The sequence below is a fragment of the Anoplophora glabripennis genome, unplaced genomic scaffold, assembly GCF_000390285.2.
Source record: "Anoplophora glabripennis isolate ALB-LARVAE unplaced genomic scaffold, Agla_2.0 scaffold44, whole genome shotgun sequence".
Lineage (NCBI taxonomy): Eukaryota > Metazoa > Arthropoda > Insecta > Coleoptera > Cerambycidae > Anoplophora > Anoplophora glabripennis.
This window is the reverse complement of record NW_019416229.1, coordinates 1,183,013-1,207,150: the sequence shown is the minus strand read 5'-3', so window position 1 is coordinate 1,207,150 and position 24,138 is coordinate 1,183,013. Positions and strand designations below refer to the sequence as shown.

Sequence of the window (24,138 nt, the reverse complement as noted above, 5' to 3'; positions counted from 1 at the left end):
TAATAATTTTACATTAATTAATTTTTCACCCGAATTTTACAATATTTTCAAAAAAATTATTACATTCACATATAAATAAAAGCAGCCTCAGTATCATCAAAATAAATTACTATCAAGAAGTATGTTGTAACAAAGGCTGCTCCTCTTTAAGCATCGTCTGTATCTCCTCTAGAGTTTTCCCTTTAGTTTCAGGGATATAAAAAATAGTAAAAAGCATTACTGAAAAGCAGCACCCAGCAAAGAAATAAAAGGGCACGTGCAGACCATAAGTCCTATCCATCCATTGATAAATTTGCAGCACTACAGCACTCCATCCCACATACATTGCATCCGCAGTAGTCATCCCTACAGCTTTTATTTTTGCAGGGAAAATTTCAGACGTGACTACTATGGGGACAATGCCCAACCCCAGTTTAAAAGCTGCAGCGTACACCATCACCGCAACTATGGGTATCCAACTCGCTTTCCTGACATCAACTCCATTCTTCTGCAGATTAAAATAAATAGCGATGGCTAGTAAGCACATGCCACTAAATATAGCTGACATTACGAGTAACACTTTACGACCATACTTATCTACTATCAGACATGCAATAGTAGCTGCTACAAGCATTATTACAGAGAACAATATAGCAGTTATTGAGGAATCTATGTATATAGAACCCGCAGCTTTCAGTATTAAATGTAGATTCATAACGATCACGCTTATTGCACAGAAATGTTGACCTCCATTCAGAACGGTCATGGTTGTTATGGCTCTACGATTGCTTTTAACTAAGAATAAGTCCTGTATCCTCCCTCTTTCACTTCTCTGTCTCTCTACCGCTTTAGATATTTCCTCTATTTCTTTTTCAATGTCACCATTGCATCTGAAATATTGCAAAGATTTCAGGGCAGCTTCTGGGTTGTGCTTGTACAACAAATAGTATGGAGTTTCTGGTAGGAATCCGAAAATAACTACTTCAAGTGAGGAAACCACGGCACCAATAGCCGGAGAAACGTAGAAAGGCAGGAAAGGTCCCACACTGTAGACGATCACGCAGCCAGTGAGCATCATCAAATAGATTATCCCCGACAGGAAACCTCTTATTTTTTGGTCCGCTATCTCAGCAATATACATCGGAGCAGCTACAAACGCCATATCACTAGCCATCCCAGAAAAGAAACGGGCTACTAATAGTTGGGTCATATTGGTACCTAATGCAATGGTTATCCAAGCGCTTGCGTTTACTGATGAAGCTACTAGCAAGGAGTTCCTCCTTCCGATTTTGTCCACCAAGTATATGGTTAATGGTAGACCACATAGGGCTCCCAGCATCAAGATAGTTTCCAGCCATTCCGCATTGTATTTGGTCGTTTTTATGTGGCTATGTTCGCTGATCAGATACGGTACAGCTGGCGCTGTCCAGGCGTAGCTCATTCCATCTGATATAGCGAAGAGGGAACCTACAAAAAATACGGTTCATATTATAGCTTCACGGTAACGATCTCGAACTATATCAGGGCACAAGAGGCTCAAGCACAGTTTGAATTTCGGACTGTCAGATTCAAACTGGACTTGTGTCCAATGTTTAAAGTCATCCTAAACTAGTTCGGGATCGCTACAGCGAATAAACCTTATATTTCGCCTCAAAATTTGTCAAATACCGTACATTTTATACAGGGCGATTCACAACTTATCCAAAACACCTTGAAGATCTTAAAAATATTAATAATAATAATTTTACAGAGTTAAATATAAAAATATACATATTCGACAACTGCAGCTTGTTAAAATGAAACCTAATTATTTTGTGAGAGACCGTTCAAGTAGCTCCAGACAATATATTATGATAAATGTATATTCAATATTACTGTGGTTTTCTCTATCTTATTATCGTGGTTTATTGTTTACATCAATTTTACAAGTGTTCAAAATGATATATGTGTAGCAATGCAGAATTAATAAATATGGTTTTATGTTAGGTTGAAGCATATACATTAGCAGCTTCTCGCTTGCATGTAGAAGATTTTTCAGAGCTACACATGTGCTGAATGCTGCTACCTTTGCTACATTGGTTCAACGAGTGTGTGGAAGGGGAAATTTACCATCGATTCGTGGTTTACTTCAATAATCCCAATCTTGGAATAGAACCTGCTAATTCATTGGGATATGAATCTCTCTAATGAAACAATAACAAGTTTATACAAAAAAATGTAAACAGATATTTTAATTAATAACATATAATAGCAAGTGAATATATTATATTCCAAAAATGTGGTGTCGTACCTCCAAGAGACATCAATGGTGCTGACATTCAGCCATTATTTTGACTGTTAGGTATTCGGTGCTACTGTGATTGTACCGTCTTCTGTCAAATAAATAATTTGTCATTTATGTTGTCATTAACAGAATCGATCCAATCGTTGCTCTTTGTCTCATAAAAATAATAAAATAATTATTTTTATACGGATGTTTTTTTTCGTTAAAATAAGTTTTAATATCATAATAAAACAAACGATGTTAAATCTCTAAATATTTTAACAAAAACAAAACAAAATATTTACTGTTCGTTGTGAATGGAATTAATTTTCAGCTTTTGTGTTTGTAATAAGTAAATATTAAATTAATGTGATAGGTATTCCAGGGATAACAAATGTTTATAAACGTGCTGCGCTGCATTTGCCATATACAATCTGCAAACATTTGCTTTGCAATTGCTGTGGAAGCGAAAATAAAAGCCAATACCCATAAAAAAACAGATATACTAATCCAGTTCCGGTTATGACTACCTAATGGGAGATATAGAAAAAAATATTTAAACACATCTTTACATTTCGTGTCAGCTCCAGTGTTAGTTTTCGTTGCCAGATACACTCTTTTAGTATATTTTTTATATACGGATACTTTTGAAAGTATATTTATTGTTATCTCTGTGCAAATTTAGAGAGTTTGATAGAATCTATAATAAGAACATTTAGTCTTACATGAGATATATTATTGAGCCTTTTTATCAAGCGTATTGTAATTTACTGTAGCTTGCAGTAAAACAAAAATGTTTTACACGTTTAGAAGAAAACACGAATTATTAATGAAATAATTTTATATATTTTTAGTACGTTTTTCAAAAGCTAGCCGAATGATATTGTACTTTCATATTTTTCAAACAACGACCAGTTTTCTCTTGAAATGTGAGAATGTAACTTTAAATTTTCAATAATATTAAATTTTATAAGAAATTACTGTTTTCTAAAATATTATGTTGTTATGTCACTCATAACACAGCCACACAAAAATTACTTTGGGGCCCAGAGGTCAGACCATGTTTATTACAGGTTTTTTGGGTCGCTGAATCCGAGTCCGAGGTCCATTTTACCCCATCACCTCAGGATTTTTCATATCCTCAAAAAAAAAAAACGATATTCTGAACAATAATTAAACCATATAACCTTAAAAATCAAGCTGTCAATGCTAAATCCAATTAACCAAATCCCATAAATATTTATTCCAATCTAATAAGCCCATGAACTCAAACCCCAATAACCCTATAACCCCATAACCAAGGAAATAAATCATACGCAATCTGTATTAGTGCAAAACAGCACATAGCTCAGGACTCTTTGAAAACCCAAGTACTCAAACCCAAAAAATTCCCATAACCCTATAACCCCATAACCCTGTAACTTTATAACCGCATAACCCCATTACTAATAAATCATAGGTAATATGTATTATGGCTAAACGTTAACGTGGTTGAGGGTATCTTAAAAATCTATGCACTCAAATCCCAACACCCCCATGACCCTACAATTCATAACCCCATGATTCCCTAACCACATTTTCATTACCTTGTGTACTATGATCCCATTCACCAAAGAACCGAGTGTTACAATCCGTTTTTTTATAACTTTAATTGGTAGGACCGTCGGCATTAGCGTTACCCGATGTACACGAAGTGGTAGATTAAAAGACCGGAAATGTGAAATGACTGGATCAATATATAGGATGCATTTTAGGTTTGTGTGCTAGGGTTTTCAAGAAGTCCTCAGCTATGTGATGTTTTGCAATAATATAGATTGCCTATGATTTATTCTCTTAGTTATAGAGTTATGGGGTTATAGGGTTATTGGGGTTTGGGTTCGTGGGCTTATTAGGTTGGGATATCATTGAGTTAAATTTTTATGGAATTTGGTTAATTGGATTTAACGTTGGAAGCTTGAGTCTTAAGGTTATATGGTTTAATTGTTCAGAATATTGGTTTTTTGAGGTTACGAAAAATTCTGAGGTGATGGGGTTAAATGGCCCTCGGATTCGGATTCAGCGACATAAATAAACATGGTCTGACCTCTGGGACCGAAATTCGATTTTTTGTGTGGCTGTGTAATGAATCAATTCAATCAATGGTAATTTTCCGGAATAAAACCGTTCTAGCTTCGTTAAATAATAATTATTGACATTCAGCTCTTATGAAAGTAACAAGTATATTAAGTATTTGCGTAAGTATAATTTAGTGGTCTACAAGATTTTGTAGACCTGGGTAAATCACTTTCAACTTAAATGCATTTAATCCTAGTTAAAGCTAAATGTTTGCATAGATAAATCAATTTGTACTTGAATAAAACTTTATGACACTGGTTATTATTAAATTGTTTTATGACAGAACCTTGATAAGAGTACATATTTGGTTTTATTGTAGTCTTACAAATGTTCGCACGTTCCCGCTTGAAAACATAGCCTATTTGTAGTGCTTGTTGGGTCTGTTGTGCCAGAGTCGTTCACTTAATAATGCACTTTGAACTTTCTAGGTAAGAACAACTAACTTAAATTTATATTTATATGTATATTGTGTTCCAGGCTGTTTTTTAAAATAGTTTGGACTAATGATGACGGAGAAATTTGTTTATCTTTTGTCCCATCTACATGGGAGGAGGGTAGTATTCTTAGATGGTCTAACAAATCAAATTAACCCAATAAGAATATTAGCAACCTGATTTAAAACAGGATAAAGACTTTAAATATAGTAAAGATGCTATGAGCTCAGATCAGGTACCGAAAGAGACAAACTTGCTTATCAACATTGATTTAGACATACCTATTGCACACGTCGCTATCGAATTTGCGCTGTCGTAACCTAATTATTTTTAGAGATTTCAGCTTTGCTCAAGTATACCTACATATAAAATGAAGATTATAATATATTTAATAAACGAAATAATGTTATATTGCATGTTCAACAGAAGAAAGAGAAAGTTAAAAAGAGTATACAGGAATAAGTATTTTTAAAATCATTTGAAGGGTTTACAGTTTTATAGTAAATTATATTTTCATTCGAAGGTTTCTTCAAACTAAACTGTTTTATGAAGTGTCTTAGACATAGTATTAATAAAACTCCCAGAGAGCTAACAACCTGGGAATTTTTAAAACGATTTATTGTTAAATTTTAAAAATACTACAAGGCGTTTTAATAAGTCATTGCTCTCAAGAAGTCCAAACATCTTTCATTAAGCCATTACAAAATCAGAGCAAGTTTAAACAGCATTTAAATGGTTACTTGGTCATAGCTGTTTGACAACGGATGTGGTTCCTGCACGATTTTCTACAAAATGTTCGAAATTATGTTCAAGAAGTACAGTGGATTCAACGAGAAGGACTAGCAGCATGGACACCGCGGTCTCCAGAATTAAATCCCCTGAAGTTTTTTTTATGAAGACATTTAAAAAAATAAAGTGTGTTATACTGAAGTGGAAGTATTTACAGCTGCTGACAAATATTTACGACTGTAAGTCCAGCGAGAATTGAATTAAACGTACCCAAATGTGTTTACGAGACGGTGGACAAAACTTTGAACAGTTGTAACATTACATAATTACTCATTTTTTTCTTGATTATAATACTAATTAATAGAGCTGTCAGAACTGAGCCGAGGGACTTAGGTGTACGCATTATTTATTAAAACTTAACAAATCGACAGTATACTAACATGACATGAACGTGAAAATCATTTTGAGGCAGCGGTTCACACATGTCTCGGTTGATCCGCTTGGTACGCCATTGAATTATGGCTCTCTCTGACAGCCCTATTAGTTTACATTTACTGATTACTTTTAACATTAGCAGGAATTAATAACAATAATAAAAGCAATAACTGAATTAGTAAAATAAAATAGCTACATATTTATTATCTCGTAAAATTGTTTTGTTTTTTGTGCGTAAACTTTTTATACGAGGTTATTGACTGCGTGAGCATTGCGCTAGGTCAGGTTTTGCAATCAACCTAGTTTCAGTGAAGGTTAATTAGTTTTCGAAATTGTCTTTTTTATTTTTTTTTTCAAAATTAATTATTTGAATGGGACTTTTACCCATCCCATTTTGTTCAATAAGTTGTGAATCGCTTTGTATACGATATAGTAAAATAAATATAATAAATAAAATATCCATTGGAATTTCACTTAAGAAAATTCTATTGGATCAAATTTGATTTTTTAGAATCCAAATTTATATACTTCAGTTCAGGAAATGTATGCACTAATTCAAAAACAAAATTTAAAATTACGTAAATTCCTATCTGCTGCAGTATTAAATTTTATATTTAACAATGACAAAGACAAATATATGAAAATATATAGACGTCATTCATATAGGATTAGGAGATGGCTTATAACCCCACGTTCCCATTTTCTTTATTTATAATTCCTCTAACTAAAGATATATCGTACATTTATATGATTTCATTTACTAGTAAGAAAAATTATTTCTATGGGACTATATTTCAGTTTGTTTATATATTTTAAAGAAAACAAATCACATACTATTTTTATTACTTCTCAGAACAAAAAAATTCTCATCAAAAAGAAATTGAATGAAAATTAATATCATGGATCAGTATAGTCTTTCCGATCTCAATTGAAGACCAAAGAGCTAGGCAGTATGTACCAGGTTCGGTCGCTACGCAGCAACTCGGCATCGAAATATTTGAAAAACTTGTTCCCATATTTATTTAGGTCTGGCCGAACTAAACGTAGAGGTGGTGGTAGAAATGTATACGATCAGTTGAGGAATGCGCACTCGGACAAACGGCGCACAAACACAGCCGTACTGAGCGACCGGCCATAAATTTAAGTTGTTGACAAATTGCCTAGCAGTGCAGTGCAGCAATGCGGAATTATTTTATTGTTGATTATTTTTATTTAATAACTTTTCTAACCTAAACTAACAGCATTTCCTCATACTTTGTAAAATGTCAATGTTTTTGATATGTCATCACCGAAATTTACCATCAATATAATAAAATTGTTTCAGAACATAAATAATTAAAATATGTTGTTGGCCATTAAACTTTATTGCTAGGCGTTTTTATATATGTTCAACTGACTTCGGAAAGACTATACCCCACACATTTTATCGGGATGCATGATCCATATCAATTTCTCATATACAGGATGTTTCATAACAGTATGTCTTTATTCATTGTGGAGAATCTGTGCATGATTCTAAGTTAAAAAGTTCATATAAACATATGTTCGTAAATGCTTCGTTACCATGTTTGTTGAAGTTTCTATAATTTTTCTATTTTTTCTTTGTATCTCCCACAGTTTCTGAGATATGTAGCTCAAATTTAGATCGTAGGCTAACTTAGATTATCTGCATCATCATCCCTTCCTAATAGTTGTCACGATCTACAGGGTGATACTTTTTTTGGGGTCAGGCCCCGCAAACTTTCTTCCAGTACGTTCCTGAACTTTTCTGGAACAAGGGTTTAATTCCCTGTTCAATTTAGAGACTTTTTTGTCACTTGTAATGTGTTCGTATCTGCTGCCGTTTTCGAGTAAAAAAAATAAAAATTTACTTCCTGCAAAAGCCGGATTTCAAAATCCTCTACTTAGTAGAGGCATTTGGTTTTTAACCTGTGGTCTGCGGGCCCCTGAGGGTCTGCCATCTCCTTCCGAGGGGTCCGCGAAGATTTTAGGAATATTTTTATCACTAATAACAACTAATTAAGAAAATGCACTCTCTTATGTCAGAGTGCAACTTATTGTTTATCTTCCCAAAATTTATGTTTGGTGTTCAATTTCGAATTAATATTTCGCACGTTTTTTTTATATATAATACTGTTTGCATTATTGTATTAATTTGTTATTTATTCTTAACGAAGTAGTAACGACTTTCCAAAACATCAGCCCAAGATTTTTGAAATTTGTTAATAAGCCCTGTTTATTCTTTGTTATCCTGTATCAATAAGTAATTATAAACTAGGTAATATTTAACTCAAATAATAATTATCTAAGTAGGCAGAAGTAGTTTTTGAAAGCCAAAGGTCAAACTTAATAAAACAAAATAATTATTATCCGTCAGTCAGAAGCTTCTAGAGGAACTTGAAGTCCGGTTTTTAATTAAGCGAATTACAAAAAAATCATTTTTTACTTTTTTGCTCGAAAACGGCCGCAGATACGAAAACATAGCAAGAGACAAAAAAGTTTCAAAATTGAACAGGAAATTAAACCCTTAATCTAAAAGACCAGTGGCTACCGGAGGAAAGTTTTGGGAGGATGAAGGTGATGAAAAGAGGTCCGATCCCAGAAAAGTATCACCCTGTAGATCGTGACGACTATTAGGCAGGGTTAATAATGCAGGTAATCTATATTAGCCTACATTCCAAATTTGAGTTACATATCTCAAAAATTGTGGGAAATACAAAGAAAAAACAGAAAAATTATTGAAACTTTAACACCCTGTACCAGGGTAAGGAAACATTAGACCTTTTAGATATACATACAGGGTGTTTGTAAATAAGTGTGAAATATTTTAGGGGATGGTTGAAAAAGTTATTTTGTGAAAAAAAGTTCATATAAACGTATGTCGAAATATTTTTCGTTTCCGAGATACAGTGTTTAAATTTTAATTCTTTATTTATTTTTATTAACTATTTCAAAGAATTTTAAAGATATTGAATCGAAATTTGAAAAACGTTTTGGTGGAATAAATGTGCATTTTTTGGGGTGATCCGAATATTTCTACCAGTGGCGTTCGTGCGGGATTGCCCCAACATTTCTTAATACAAAAATGGTACACCACTGACTTTTTCCCGTTCTGATAGTTTTTTTTTTAGAAATCAACCATCAATTCTGAATGAAATTAGTCCCTCCAATTTTTTTCGTAGGAGGCACCGTATTTGAGAAAAAAATAAAAAGTATTTTATTGGGTTATGTATTTTTAATTTCTATTGATACATTATCTAATAGGTTGCAGTCAATATTTCTAAATAAAATACAAATATAAAGAGTCAATATCTTTAAAACTCTTTGAAATAATTAAAATTTAAACACTCTGTCTTTCGGAAACAAAGCATATTTCGACCTACGTTTATATGAACCTTTTTTCACAAAATAACTTCGGCAACCACCCCCTAAAATATTTCGCACTTATTTACAAACACCCTGTATGTCCTAAGCCAACTAAGACTAATTTTTAATGTAAAATATTTGTTGTACTGGTTAAAGTTTTAAATGTATTTTATTTCTGTTTCAGTTTAATAATCTAGTGCCATTTCAAATACCTGAAGAAGAAAAAATTAGTCATACTGCAATACAATTGTGAAAACAACATAAGTCGGTTCAATTATTTACCAATTATGATCAGCAGTGTCGGTATTTGGCAAATGATCATCATCTTCTGGCGATTTCAGTGCCTTATAGGTGTTTAAATCGACAGAGAAAATAAATTTTAAACTCTAAGCAAGCCTGTATAAAAAAGATGTTTTGCATTGACGTAATAAAAATAAATCTTCGAAGTGATTTTCAGGACAATTATTTGAAAAAAAAAATGCAGTACGTCATGGATCTCCACAACTGCATGTGACAATTTGAAACATATTTCAATACCTATTTCGTTTCTGTTATTGCCTCATTTCCCGCATGCAATATAATTGTTGAAGTAGCATCAACTCCTTTAATAATCAACAGATGTCAACTTAAATACATAATATTTGGAACACACGGTCATAAAACATCTTTATTACTTATCTGCACAATACAATTCTAGAACACTTATTACTTATAAAAATGCCATAAAGTTCTTACCAGAAGCAGCCGCCAGTAGTTGATTACATGTGCCTTTGAATATATTTATTCCTGTATCGTGGCTGGCCATGACCGACCAACAGACAGGTCACCAAGAAACTGATACATATATTTAACCAAAACATTTAATCAAATATATATGTCACTGGATTAACGCGGACAATGTGTGGCTCTACCGAGGTCAGATATAAGATAATGTTTGACAATTCTTTGATAAGTTATTGGCACGATGGTAGGAAATGAAAAACTGTCGTTCTAGACTTCTAGAAATAACCGGTAAAAAGTTGCAACTGGCAATGAACCGGGATTAATTTGAGATTTTAATTTGGCGCAATTCGTATTAACTACATTTAAAAAAAGTACATATATTTTTTTTCTAGGTATACTACTTTCTCATACAACTTGATCGAATAATTAACAAAAATAAAAGGAAATATTTACCATTTACCATGCATTTGTTCTGAGAACGACGCAAAAATTTAATCAGCTTTTCTGGATTTAACATACATAAAAACGTATATCTTAAATAACAGAAAACTTATTATCTGATAACTTTTGAGTCGGTATTACCAACTATTTCTTTCCTTAGGTAAAAGTTTTATTTTATTTGCCATCATTAGAGAGAAAAAATTACATTCGTTGGAAAAGCAAAAACTGCTTTATAAACTACTAATAAATAACATTATAATTTCTGTTTAAATATATTATTCCAAAAATATATGTATTATATTATCAGCTAGACAGGCATTTTAAAAATGTTAATTTTAATAATAATATCACAATGTACTTTTATAACACCTTCTATTTCAGTGTAGTGTCGACTGCATCTGAACAAAGTTGATTAAAAGTGTAGCATCACATATTGCTCACGTCCTGTCGAATATAATAAATTTGTCTCTACAAACTGGTTCGTTTCCAGCTGATCTAAAACCAGGGTTTGTCATCCCAATTCACAAAAAAATAGTGGATTACGTCTTGATAATTGTAGACCTATAACTGCCCAAAGTGTAATACGCAAAATTATTGAAAAATGTATTTATAAAAAAATTATCTCATTCCTAGTGAAGTATAATGTAATAACAGAACGTCAACATGGTTTTTACAGGGAAGATCAACAGATATTGGATCTATCGTTCTCTTTAATTTTATCAATGCATGTAACTGATTGAGGCAAACAGTAATAAAAAAGTAATTGGATACAACTAGTTCAAAAACTTTTAACAGTTCTTAACGCCCAAGAAAGTGGTAATTTTCATTATAATAGATGGGAAGCTAGCCATAATTATAACATATAAGCACTTCTTTTGTTTCCACAAATCCTACCGAACCAAACGAACTCTCCTTTAAAAAGTAGAAAATTCTAATTTTAAGTTTTAGATGACCTTCCAAGATATACATGAATCTGATAAAATCTTTTTAAATAAATATAAATCCTTAAGTTTCTAATAATTATTAGTACATTAAATAGTATTATGCAACCCAACATACTGCTACAAATAACTGCGGAGATATGTGTAAATTAGCGCATTAAAATTTCTGCTGATATTCAAATGAATAGTTTTGGATTAATTATAATAACTGAACATTCCAAGATTTGTATAAAAATTTTAAAAAATTTTAACATACATGTAGTGGTTTGCAACACGTGTCTCAGTCTATATGTACAGAGCCTCCCTTCATAAAAGAATAAAGGCCACGTAATCAGTAATTTTGTTTGGAACAGTAATTTTATTTCTTTCATATTGACAATTAAATTTTGGGTAAAATCTAAATAATAAGATCAAGATTACATTAAAACACAAAATTCCCGTTCTGGGATTGGTGTAATTATTCACGAGATTTTATTCAACCAACCAGCGACCGAATTATCTCGAGCGTGGACGTAACGGTTTGTCATTGTTCATTGTAAACGAATCATTAATATTGGTGACGTTAAGATTTAGAGATTTTTAGTTGACAGTGCCAGGCGTTGATTACCTACGCTTGGCGGTCACATGGATTGTAATCATTTATGATCAGAGTACTTTCTATCTTCTATCTTTCTATCACTGCTTTTCCAAATCAATATGCGATGAATGGAAGATAAAACCTTATCTGCAACATTTTGAAGGCCGCTATTAATATTTGTGTATGCATAGAAATTAAGATAAAGTAATAAAGCAATTATATTTTGATACATTAAACAAACATTTATTTTATACAACAAAATGTCTTAACAATACCTTAATTTTGTTAACCTACTTAGCAAATGTCGTAAGTCCACTTTTTATCCATACAGAGATTTTGGTGGCATCTAGCTGGCAGTGCATGAACCTGTCATGCTGAGATGTCAGATTTTACTTCAGTAGTAAACAGCACGCGAAAACATCAAAACGCATATGTCGAATGTCCACTGCATTCGATTCAAGGGCAGAAATAGTCGTAAGTCCACCAAAATCTCTGTCTGAATAAAAAATGGACTTACGACATTTGCTAAGTAGGTTAACGTTATGCTTCCATATGACAAAAACACATACCTTGTTTAATTTTCACACAATTCTACTATTATATTATGATTTTTGAAGTTTAACACATATTGAAACCCTCTTTTTTCTTTAATATGAGTATATGTTTTTATGAACACATAAATGGGTAAAAGTTTTCCAAAGATTGAAATCTTAAGAGAGAAGTTGTTCACAGCTGACTAACACATGCGCTAAGCTCATATCCAAGAACAAATTCGATTTCCTGCTAATGCCAAATTTACCCTCACATTTATGCATTTCATGCCGTAGGAGCACTTATTACTTCTGAAAATTTCCGCCCTTTCAGAATCTGTTGAATCTCCTCCAAACTCTTCCCCTTGGTTTCTGGGATATACCACTGGGTAAAACCTGCCAAAAGATAGGAACATACCGCAAACAAGTAGAAGGAAACGTGCAAGCCGTACATGTAAAGCCACTGGTACACCTGCAGTGCTATTATACCCCAGACAACGTACATTGCATCCGCAATCGTCATGCCTATTGCTTTCATTTTTGCGGGAAACACTTCGGCTGTGACTACAATGGGCACGATGCCCAAGCCTATCTTAAAAGTAACCGCGTACAACATTACCGACACTATTGGTATCCAACTTACACTGATAACGTTGTAACCATCATATTTCAAATTGAAGTAGAGGGCGATGATCAGCAGACATGTGCCTGTCAAGATGGCTGAAGTTATCAGGAGCAGCTTTCTACCATATTTGTCCAGTTGAAGAGAAGCACCGGTAGCTGATACCAGCATTATCACAGCAAACAGTATTCCCGTGGTAGCCTCGTCGAGATAAATAGAACCCGCTTCACTTAGTATAAGATGCAAGTTCATCATAATGACGCCGATCCCACAGAAATTTTGACCAGCATTCAACACTGTCATTATCAACAAAGCTTTACGATTACTGTCGATTATAAAAAGATCCTGTATCCGTCCTTTTTCAGTCTTTTGCCTATCTATGGCGTCTGAAATCTCTTTCATCTCCTTGTCCACGGCAACCGTTGATCTAAAGTGTTCCAGAGATTTTCTTGCCTGTTCTGGTTTATTTTTGTAAAGCAAGTAATATGGAGACTCGGGCACGAAGGAAAAAACTAATAGTTCTGTCAGGGCAATGCATATTCCTAGGATGGGGGCTGTATAAAATGGCGTGAAAGGTCCTATACAATACACAATCAAACAACCAGCCAGCATCATTAAATAGATTATGCTAGACAGAAATCCTCTGATCTTCTGATCCGCTATCTCAGCTATGTACATTGGAGCTGCAACGAATGCCATATTGCCAGCTATGCCGCAGAAAAATCTAGCTACAAATATATATATCATGTTGTTTCCCAACGCTATCGCTAACCAAGCGAATAATACAATGAATGAAGCTAGAAGCAAGGACTTTTTCCTTCCTATCCTTTCTGTGAAGAACATAGTAGTTGGTAGACCACAAAAGGCTCCCACCAGTAGAGCTGTCTCTAACCATTCAGCCTCGTGCCGTGTAGTTTTGATATGACTTTCTTCACTGATGAGGTAAGGAATCATAGGAGCTGTCCATCCCACTGTCATGCCATCGGAAATTGCAAATAGTGTGCCTATACAAGAAAAACAGTTTCAGTAAATTTGTTCAGATAATTACTTCAAAAACTCAGCAGTTGATATGCAATAATTATTTGTCACTTTCTGAGGTATCTCTAATTATTAGAAATGAAATTACTTTACAAAATTTGCCATATACAATGTGTCCACGAATGGAGTTCGAAGAGGGAAACAATTTTTATTTCTCATTTCATGAGAAAAGTCATTATTGTTAAAAAATTCTGCTTTGTGTACCCATGTTCATCTTATCCTGTTATATATTTTTGAAAAATTAAGTGGGCTTTTTCAAGATTGAAAATCTTATTTTCTGTGTAGCTATAAGTTATCAACATTTTTTTTTTAAGTTATTCACAATTAAAACGTATGTCAATATATCAAGTTTGAAACTATAGAATACAATAGAATAGAATTTATTATTTGACACATTACATAAATAATATATTTATAGCAAGTCAAAGTACACATTTTACGAGAAAGAACATACACATTTGTAAGCAAAACATAAGTAAAAAATGACATACAGGATACATGTTAAAATTTTATAAAAATACAATCCAAAAAACTTTAACCGCCATGACTAAATACTGATAAAAAAAAGTGGTAAACCGCAAAGACTCTTGTATTATAATTATGGATATCTGGCAGGAGACAAAAGTTATTGATATTCTTTTGAATTTTGGTTAAAGTAAATATATAGGCAAGAAAGAAGTGAAATTCCAAAAACCACAGAAAATATTGTTGACAATGATGTCTGCTGTTTTAATTAGCCATAGGTAGTTTTAATTGCTTCTTTTTATAAATAATAATTTTTATTAGAATAGCTGGAATTGCCCCATAAAATGCATAATATAAGCGCGACTGAAAAGAGGCTATGTAAACGGAAATTAAAGTATTAAGGCTATTTATATAGGTTTTAACTATCGAATGAAAAATATAGTACTTGGAAACACCTTCATGAGATAATCAACATGACCTGTCCAATTTAAACCATCATCCAAAACCACACCCAACAGCTTTAAACCTCACTGTTTGTATTAGCTCGATTAGAGGAAATAAAAAGTTTCTAAGTTTTATTGACATTCACTTTGAATTTGAGTAAACCACTTTTCACCTACTTTTCTGTCTGTTTTGAAACTATTTTTAACCGTGGAAAATTTTTGTGTGATACAATTAAAGTGGTGTCGTCGGCAAAACAAATACATTTTAACAAAAAATAATGGATGTCATTAATAAAAATCAAAAATAATATCGGTACAATAATGCAACCCTGCGGTACACCGTGGTGAATTATATCATACTTAAATGTATAATTATTACTGGTCATAACATACTGTGGTCTTTCCTGTAGACAATACTTAAAAAATTTTAATGCCAAACCCCTTATACCAGAATGTTCAATCTATGTACTATCAATATTTTAAATGTATTCAAATGTTTCAAATTTGAGGTTACCGAAAAAATATTATTAATTTTTCAATAGGTAACGTTTTCTACATTAAAATTATGTCATCTAAGACGGTTTTAAGAAACCAAAAGCTATTTATTTTTACAAATTATTAAACCCTAAATTTTGTTAACAAATTAATAACAAATCTTACATTTATTTTAATCATAATAATTTACTAAACACTCTGTAATATATTCCATTTGGTATTGTTTTACTTCACATTCTTTTCATGACAGCTGAATTGCCTTATCTTGTTATAAAAACTGACGTGGCTTTTATTCTATTTGAATCTATATATCAAGATTAGAACGCAAATTCTCTTGACATTGTTAATTAAACACTGTTATTTGCTACAAATTTTTTTACCTGATACAGCAGCGAACAACTGAGGGAAAGTTCCCCTAAATATATCGGTAACACTAGTTTTCACTGTCATTTTGATTTGTACTGAATAATAGTAAGTGTTGTCCCAAATCTCTCACACAAATTCTGATTATATACCATGCAAATGCAAACAATCATAAAAATAATTAAATACATTATAAGTACGCTACCATTGTAAAACAAATTCTCTTTTTGTTATGCTTAATACCCACACAGCATTACTAGGTGATGATATTTTTCACAACTGAGTAAAATTTCTCTAGATAGTAGTAGCAAATTGGAATGGTTTAGCTACAACTTAGTTTTTCTGTAAGCTAGAATAAAACAAATAGTACGTGGTTCTAAGAGCATTTTATTTATAGACAGTAAAAAAACATAATATAAAAAGCGATGAAACTAAAAAATTATTAAAAGGAGAATATATAAATTTAAACAAGATCCGTACTACGACACTGTAACCATATTCAAATGAAATTAAGTAATACCTAAGAAACTGTAAATACTAAACAGGGTATACATAAATTATATATTAATGTTAAACAAGACACTTTAAAGGATATTTAATATACTTAAATATTTGCCAAGTCTTTAGGGGGCCTGAATGTATTGTGTGGGTATTAATTTTAAACAAATGGAGACAGTAGTAAAAGTTGCCTTATTTTTTACAATCAAATGTGACATTTACTTGCATAGGCACAGACAGTGGCACATGAACTAAGGTTAAAATTTTAGATAGGTATACTTCGTTTTCCTAAAATAAAATGCAAGAAAAACGTCCTATAAATAAAGGAACACTTTTCCAGTTGTTTGCAGCTGTCATTGGTAAGACATACATGGTTTTTGTATTAAAAGTAGTATTAACTAACAAAAATAAAATAATCACATATCATTATAGTTGGCATAATCGGTTTCACTAGCCATTGGCGCCGTTATTTAGCCACGCGAGTTGCCTGGCTGTCCATTTTAGTTACCCGCTGCTGCATAATTGTATGTATTAGAAATCGGAAATGGGTACAGGGTTGGCTATAGGCCGGGTTATCTTTTATCTAATTTTATTCAAACAAAAAGTGATACAACCGCTTCTTATATTTGCACTCTTTACGTTATAAGAATATATATGTAAGGATTTACATAATAGATTAAATAAGAAAAGGCAGTGTTTATTTTACTACACTAAACGCTTCACATGGAACTTACCATAAAATATATTGGTAGATATAGTACGTAACAATAAGTACCAGCAAAAGTTAACATATTAATTTCTTACTCATAGAGAAAGCGAAAATAATTAACAGTTGTCCTAAGTCTTCCGCGGTCAATCGTCTCCGGCATTAGGTAAATCTTATTTCAGAAGTAAAAATGGCCGTTCAACATTTACCGAGATCACAGACACAAAGCATTAATTACTTCACATTTTAGTAATCCCGGTATCCGCCTTATTGTACAATAATATGTACATGTCTGCCTCTAATGCGAAGCTTGGCATCGATCAATTTATTCTATACGTATTTAGCGGCACTCTAAAGCCTGTCCGTTCGGCCTCGTGTGCCGGTGAACAATCCAGGTTTGTTGCTGAGGGATATTGACCGTACACTTCATTGTCGTTTGGGCGTGTGTGACTGAGTTTGACGATTTGCTTAGTCGAGTGTATGGTACGTGTTTTTGTGACAGTCAACAGCATTGTGTATCGTGAGCATAGAGCGGCACACGGTTTGTATCAGTAGCAGTTTCAAGAAGACGTATAATGGACCCAATGTTTTTCCGAGAAATAATAAATGGAGAACGATACCGTAACATTTTACAAGCTCGGGAATTAATGCATGACAATAAACTGCAGCATGGATATTTTCATTAAGATGAAGCTGAACATACTGCAGCAGAAACTATCTTCAGGCAGATATTTTTAGGAATTTTATGGTGCTTGAAACGTAGAGTAAATTTATGTTTGGAAAACGAAGATGGTCATTTAGAAGATCTATTTTTTTGATTGAGATAACAAATTTTTGTTAGCTGAGTAAAATACTTTGTGTTTATGTTAGCATTGTAAGGTAAATTAATATATCTATAATTAATTTATATTTAAATATTGAAAAAAAAATAATAAAGCGCTGAAAAATATGTTTCATTAACAATATTTCACTTCATTATCTCTGAATAAAAGTGGATTACAACGGAGCCTATATTTTAAAATGCCAATCTACATATTTCAACATAAAATCATTTTTTAATATAGAATGGGTTGAAAATTCAAAGTATTTATGAGTTTGATTATTTTGTAGGTAAAAATGTAAAAAAATAATTATTTTCTATTGAAAAAGAAACTCATTTTGCAAATTAAAGTTCTATGGTTGTAAAGAATTGTAGTATGTACTTCACTGGACTCGTTTTCTGTCTTTAAGCAATTTTGTGTTAATCATTGTGTAATAAAATTTAATACTAAACAATTAAGGTAAAAACTTATATAATGTAAGAAGAGTAATTCACAATAAGAGTAATGCGTGTTAACATATTAACGGTATATAAATGAATGTCCCAGAAGTATTCTGTCCGCTTCCAAATGTTTATACTGAAACAGTGCCTATTCATTACTTATAACCCAAACAAAGCCGCCTAAGGCTGGCCGGCTATGTTGACATTCCATACGCCAATCTTGTACCGCTTACAATTGCCTCCATTGTAAGTTTGGTTGCCTATCAGTCGCGGTCACGTGGGACTCCGATATTTATGAAGGCACTGTAGATCACTACTGTTTATTTATTTGACTTTCTCCTCAATTATATACTGTTCGAAGTGGTAGAAAACAGCAATTAATCATACTACTAAGACAAAAAAAAACACAAAAACGTAAAGTAACTACTTACAAGTATATGTATAAGTAACAAACTTATCTAATAGAGGGGTACTCAACACGTGTTATTTCAAGCGCAAGTGGTCATAGGACGTATTAAAACAAATCTTTGTTTTACTAAAAAATTATAAACAACAATGTAGAATGTAGAGATATTCAGTATATACGGTGATAGTTTCCTTAGTAGCACTATATATGACCTGCTTACCTTGCGTGCTTACTCAGCTTCACTGCTTCTTGATCTACTTTATTCGGGCGCCAGCTCTCATGAGCATATAATTTATATGTAGGATTATATTTATAGAAAAAGTCTTTGTTATTGTTTTTAGATTGAATCAAGAGCAACTATATTTTAAGTACATGAGATGTCTTGTCATAGGGTGTGGTTCTAAGAAGATATGAATTTTGATTTAAATTTTCTTTCAATAAATAGACTTGAATAATGTTCTCAAAAGGAAATATTAAATTTGTTCAGAATTTAATTACTGTATCTTAAAATTTTAATTTATGCAAAAAAAATTCAATTATGATAGTTACGCAAGTATATTTTACATTTAAATAAAAATTTTAATGTGATTAGTTTCCCAAAGTTTATTTTCTAGTAATCAAAACAATTCTTTATGTGTTTCTATACTACCTACGCCACCCCTACTCTATTCCTTAAAATTATGTCCTAAACTCTATAAAGTATTCTTAGTTTATACCTTTATTCCACTATCCGACACTAACTTCTGTTTCTGTCTTTGACCGCTCAATCCTGGTTATTGTTAGTCTACTTCTGTCCTTACTTGACACTTGTCATTTCCTTTACTGATATTTGGTCTTCTATACTATTCCTATTATGTCTTATCGTTCTACTTGTTTTGTGGTTCTGTTGACTACACTCTATTTCTTCACTATAACAGTACAATTATAATTTATTATTTGACTTACTGTATTAACAATTTTATTTATAATCTTCACTGAATTTTCGTTACTGTTAACACTTTTCCTTTGCTTCCTCTGTATAACTTTTCCCTCTCTATGAAATACTTTCTTTCTTGTTACTTCTACTATAAATCTTCTCGTTTTTCAATTTCAAATAATCTTATAATAATCTTTATTTGACAAATTATTCCTCTTCCTTCATTTTATTTATTTTTTCTCACTAGTTACCATTTTTCTTTTTCATATACCACTACTTAAATTATAAACATATTTCTTAATTATAGTCATACAAATTATTTATACCAATCACATTGTTGCTTTGGAATATCTATATTTTTTTAATATTAACTTTACATGATTTTTTTTTATAAATTTTCTTTCTCTAATGACTTTTAATAGATCTTATATTAACTTCTAATAATTTTATTCTTCCCGTCTTAATTTTAATGATTTTCCTTATTTCCTCCCATTGGTCAAACTATTATCCAAGTCCATTATTAATTTTATATTAATTTTCCTAACTCTACCATTTTTTTTTATATTTTAAAATCTTTACTTCAATCATTCTATTACAATATATACATACTTGTATAAAATAAATATTAATAAACAAAAAATAATAAGTATTAAACAATGCACAATACATGTATAAAAAACTGGCGGAAACCTTAAGACCCAATTTATATTTTAATTTTCATGCTGATGTACGTGTAACCTACCATTTCACATAGATAATGAAAATAACATATAAAAACATTTTATAATCTCCGCAAACAAGGGTTGAAACATGGTGCAACCGATCCCACCCATATTGTGGAACTGATGGTAACCATGCCTAAAACAACTTACCCAATGTCACAATGATGTAAATCTTATAAACATTGGTCACTTTAAATTGTGTTCCGTACCTACTACGATTCGCATGCCTCTGGTGCGTGGACCATTGTGCCATCTCTACGTATCATGCTGTGATAGTTTAATTTTTTTAATTTAATTTATTTTTTACAGCCAATTTAATGGCCATCTCAGATGGAATGACTGTAGGGTGGACTTCGCCAATGATACCGTATTTCCTCAGTGAAAAAAGTCACATAAAAATTACTAAACATGAAGCGGAGTGGTTAGAAACCTGGCTATTAATCGGATCAATTGCTGGTCTAGTACCAACAATTTATGCCGTCAACAAGAAAGGTCGGAAGGTGTCTCTACTTCTAGCATCGTTCGCTTTGCTGGTCTCTTGGGTTATAATAGCTTTAGTTAACAAAATAGAATACATCTACGTTGCAAGAATCATTAGCGGTATGGGAGGTGACATGGCTTTTGTAGCTGCTCCAATGTATATAGCGGAAATAGCCGACCAACGTATCAGAGGGTTTCTGTCTAGTGTCATCTACCTCATGATGTTGACTGGAGTTTTGTTGATATACATCGTAGGACCGTTCCTCCCTTTTTACTTTCCTTCATTGCTGGGTGTTATTCTACTGTCCATAGAATTAATTGTGTTTTCTTTATTGCCAGAAACTCCATATTATTTGATTTCCAAAGGTAAACATGAAGAAGCAAAACGTTCTCTTCAGAAATTTAGATCCACAGATGATGTAGCATCAGAACTCAAGGAGATCAGCTCAGCAATTGAGAAACAAATGGCAGAGAAAGGAAGAATCCAAGATATCGTACTGATAAAAAATAATCGGAAAGCTATGCTGATAATGACAGTACTGAATGCAGCACAGCAACTGAGCAGTATTAACGTGATCCTGATGAATATGCACACTATTTTAGAAGCAGCAGGTTCCATTTATATGGAGTCATCTAGTGCTGCCATCTTGTTCGCTGCGCTTATGCTGTCGGCAGCAACGACAGCTTCCTTCTTCATCGACAAATTTGGACGCAAAAAGCTTTTAATAATCTCTTCAGTACTCACCGGCTTCTGTTTACTTAGCTTAGCAATATACTTCAACCTTCAGTACATAGGTTACAATGTATCCAGCATTAGCTGGATACCAATAGCATCGGTGATGGTGTACGCTTTCGTCTACAAATTTGGTTTAGGCATGGTACCGATAGTCATCACAGCAGAAATTTTCGCACCAAAAGTAAAAGCTATGGGGATGGCCATCGCAGACGCCATCTATGTGTTGGCAGCCATTTTTTCACTGCAAATTTATCAAATATTGTTGAGTTCGGTTGGAATGCACATTCCGTTTTACGTATTTTCCGCATGCTCATTCTTGACCAACGTGTTTATATTCTTCATTATTCCTGAAACCAAGGGAAGGAGTTTGGAGGAAATCCAAATGATACTCCAAGGAAATCTACAAGAAAAAGATAAGTGTTAGAAGTGAATAGTAAATCACTATGATCATTTTATTTGAACTGTGGCAATTTTTTTATTATATTAAAGAATTAGAAATTATAAATTAACTAATATTTTCCACACAGTGAAAATTTTCTTATTTGTAGTAATAAGTATTGCTTTGCAAATAAAGAAAAATAGAATCGAATCAATGTTATCTTATTTTTTTATGTTAATCAAACATTTACTTCAGATTTAATTAAATATGACTTCGCAAATTTTATATTTAAGTATACATGGTGATTCACAAGCAAGCAAGCAGCAAATATAGTAGAGCACAAAAGTGCAGTAACCTTGTATAGTAATGATAGTGAAGTAATTTGAGTTTGAATATGAATAGGAATCACAACACAACAATCAGGGTCGGTTATAAAAATGATTGATTTGTTAGGAAATGTTATTGGAAGTAAGAATTCTTACATTAAGAATCCAAGAAGAATGTCAACAAAACCATATTTTTTTAAATGCGGTCTATCAACTTTTAATTCTTCAAAACAAGAATATATCAGATTGCTATTAAATTCTAAGAACAATTATTTGTAGATTGTTTGTGCACAATCTGTCATGTTGTAATAACGCTTTTTAGAATATAGGTTATGTTATTTTCATATTTAATAAAAAATTATGTAATTTTTAGTAATTTATCAGTTCTTTTCCAATGATGACTTTTCTTCTTTCCTGAGGATGGTATAATAGCTGACACTAATAGGAAAGATAATAGAACAATTTTATACAGTGACTTTTATACTTAATCAGGAGAGAAAGCGAAGATGAGTAAAACCCTTGATATATTACGTACGGAGCCTTCATAAATGTTTATAAGTCACGTGACTGCCGAGCTTAGGCAACCCAAGAATGCACGGTTGGTACTGATAACAAAATTTTCCTAAATCTTGGCTTCACCAATATTGACGATTCGTTTACAATGAACGCTGACAAACCGTTATATTTACGCTCGAGATAATGCGGTCGCTGATTGGTTGAATAGATTTTCGTGAAAAACACCATTCACAGCCGATGAAACAGAATATTGTGTTTTAATGTAATCTAATGAAATAGCTTGATGGAAATAAAATTACTGTTCCAAACATAATTGCTGATTACGTGTTTTGTAATTATTATTGTAGGCTCTGTACAGGGTGATTCACAATATTTTGACCACCCTTTAACTTTTTTATTTTAAGTTATAAAAAAATGTTAAATATGTACCTCTAAATGCATTAAAAATTATTATTTCAGTAAAGATGTACTTATTTTGTTATTTACTACTTCTCTTACTTGTGCATATAAATTTTTGAAAATATATTTTCCGGGAGTATTCAATAACGTCTATAACGACTTTGCGGGTCGCTTCGACACTTTGCCATGACGTATCCGACCTTCACCGGCCAGATGAATCAAGTTGAACTGTGGGTACCTAACACGTTCAATTCTTGGACCTACACAATTTAAAATGATTGTATTTATGGCTTTGGAAGATATGAGTTCACATTTCAATATTGCCCAAAGCCCGCAAAATAGCTGCATCTCGAGCAGCCCGGCAGCTTTTCAATAAAAATAGATTTTAAATTTGTTGAAACTAAATCCCACAAACTTAACTATCATGAACTGTTAAGAGTAAAGAAATCCTGGAAGAACATATAAAAGACTATTTAATAAAGACATATATTTACGGCTGTTCCGAACAAAATGATTTTTCTAGTGCTTTTAGGTATGTAAGTTATTAATAAATACAGAAAAAGCAAAAATACTCACATTAGCAATCAAATGCGGTTAGCATTAGTTGACAATATTTAAATAGACATTCAAAAGTATAATGAAAAGATGACAAGAAATAGGTACGTTTTATGTAAAATCATTAACTGTATTAAATTTTGTACAGCTTTTGAATTTGCTCAACGGGGACAGGTGAATCTAGAAAATCTGAAAACCCTTGTATTTTCGCGGAACACCATAAAAATGCAACAATTTTAAATAGTCTGGGAATATCTGGGAATAGCCCATGATATTCGC

General features: G+C 32.4%; 3 protein-coding genes across 3 annotated transcripts; 1 reads left to right on the top strand and 2 right to left on the bottom strand.

Annotated features, from left to right (window-relative positions):
* Positions 1-32: 32 nt before the first annotated feature.
* LOC108917700 (facilitated trehalose transporter Tret1-like) lies at positions 33-10,142 on the bottom strand. The gene is made up of 2 exons (XM_018724437.1): positions 10,057-10,142; positions 33-1,446 (listed from the first exon to the last, which is right to left on the bottom strand). Exons 1-2 carry the CDS (start codon positions 10,124-10,126, stop codon positions 113-115), a joined length of 1,404 nt encoding a protein of 467 aa, XP_018579953.1. The 5' UTR covers positions 10,127-10,142; the 3' UTR covers positions 33-112.
* A 2,063-nt stretch (positions 10,143-12,205) lies between these two features.
* On the bottom strand, positions 12,206-16,066 carry LOC108917659 (facilitated trehalose transporter Tret1). Its single transcript, XM_018724379.1, has 2 exons — positions 15,977-16,066; positions 12,206-14,159 (listed from the first exon to the last, which is right to left on the bottom strand). Exons 1-2 carry the CDS (start codon positions 16,044-16,046, stop codon positions 12,820-12,822), a joined length of 1,410 nt encoding a protein of 469 aa, XP_018579895.1. The 5' UTR covers positions 16,047-16,066; the 3' UTR covers positions 12,206-12,819.
* A 601-nt stretch (positions 16,067-16,667) lies between these two features.
* LOC108917656 (facilitated trehalose transporter Tret1) lies at positions 16,668-23,220 on the top strand. The gene is made up of 2 exons (XM_018724376.2): positions 16,668-16,816; positions 20,778-23,220. The coding sequence occupies exons 1-2, from the start codon at positions 16,756-16,758 to the stop codon at positions 22,106-22,108; spliced, it is 1,392 nt and encodes a 463-aa protein (XP_018579892.1). The 5' UTR covers positions 16,668-16,755; the 3' UTR covers positions 22,109-23,220.
* The last annotated feature ends 918 nt before the right edge of the window (positions 23,221-24,138 follow it).

Excerpts from the sequence above, each read along its gene's own strand:
- LOC108917659 (XM_018724379.1), bottom strand. The coding sequence starts at position 16,046 with ATGACAGTGAAAACTAGTGTTACCGATATATTTAGGGGAACTTTCCCT. Across the intron at positions 14,160-15,976 it reads GTTGTTCGCTGCTGTATCAG|GCACACTATTTGCAATTTCC; the intron begins GTAAAAAAATTT and ends TTTCTTGTATAG.
- LOC108917700 (XM_018724437.1), bottom strand. The coding sequence starts at position 10,126 with ATGGCCAGCCACGATACAGGAATAAATATATTCAAAGGCACATGTAAT. Across the intron at positions 1,447-10,056 it reads ACTACTGGCGGCTGCTTCTG|GTTCCCTCTTCGCTATATCA; the intron begins GTAAGAACTTTA and ends TATTTTTTGTAG.
- LOC108917656 (XM_018724376.2), top strand. The coding sequence starts at position 16,756 with ATGCAAGAAAAACGTCCTATAAATAAAGGAACACTTTTCCAGTTGTTT. Across the intron at positions 16,817-20,777 it reads GTTGTTTGCAGCTGTCATTG|CCAATTTAATGGCCATCTCA; the intron begins GTAAGACATACA and ends TATTTTTTACAG.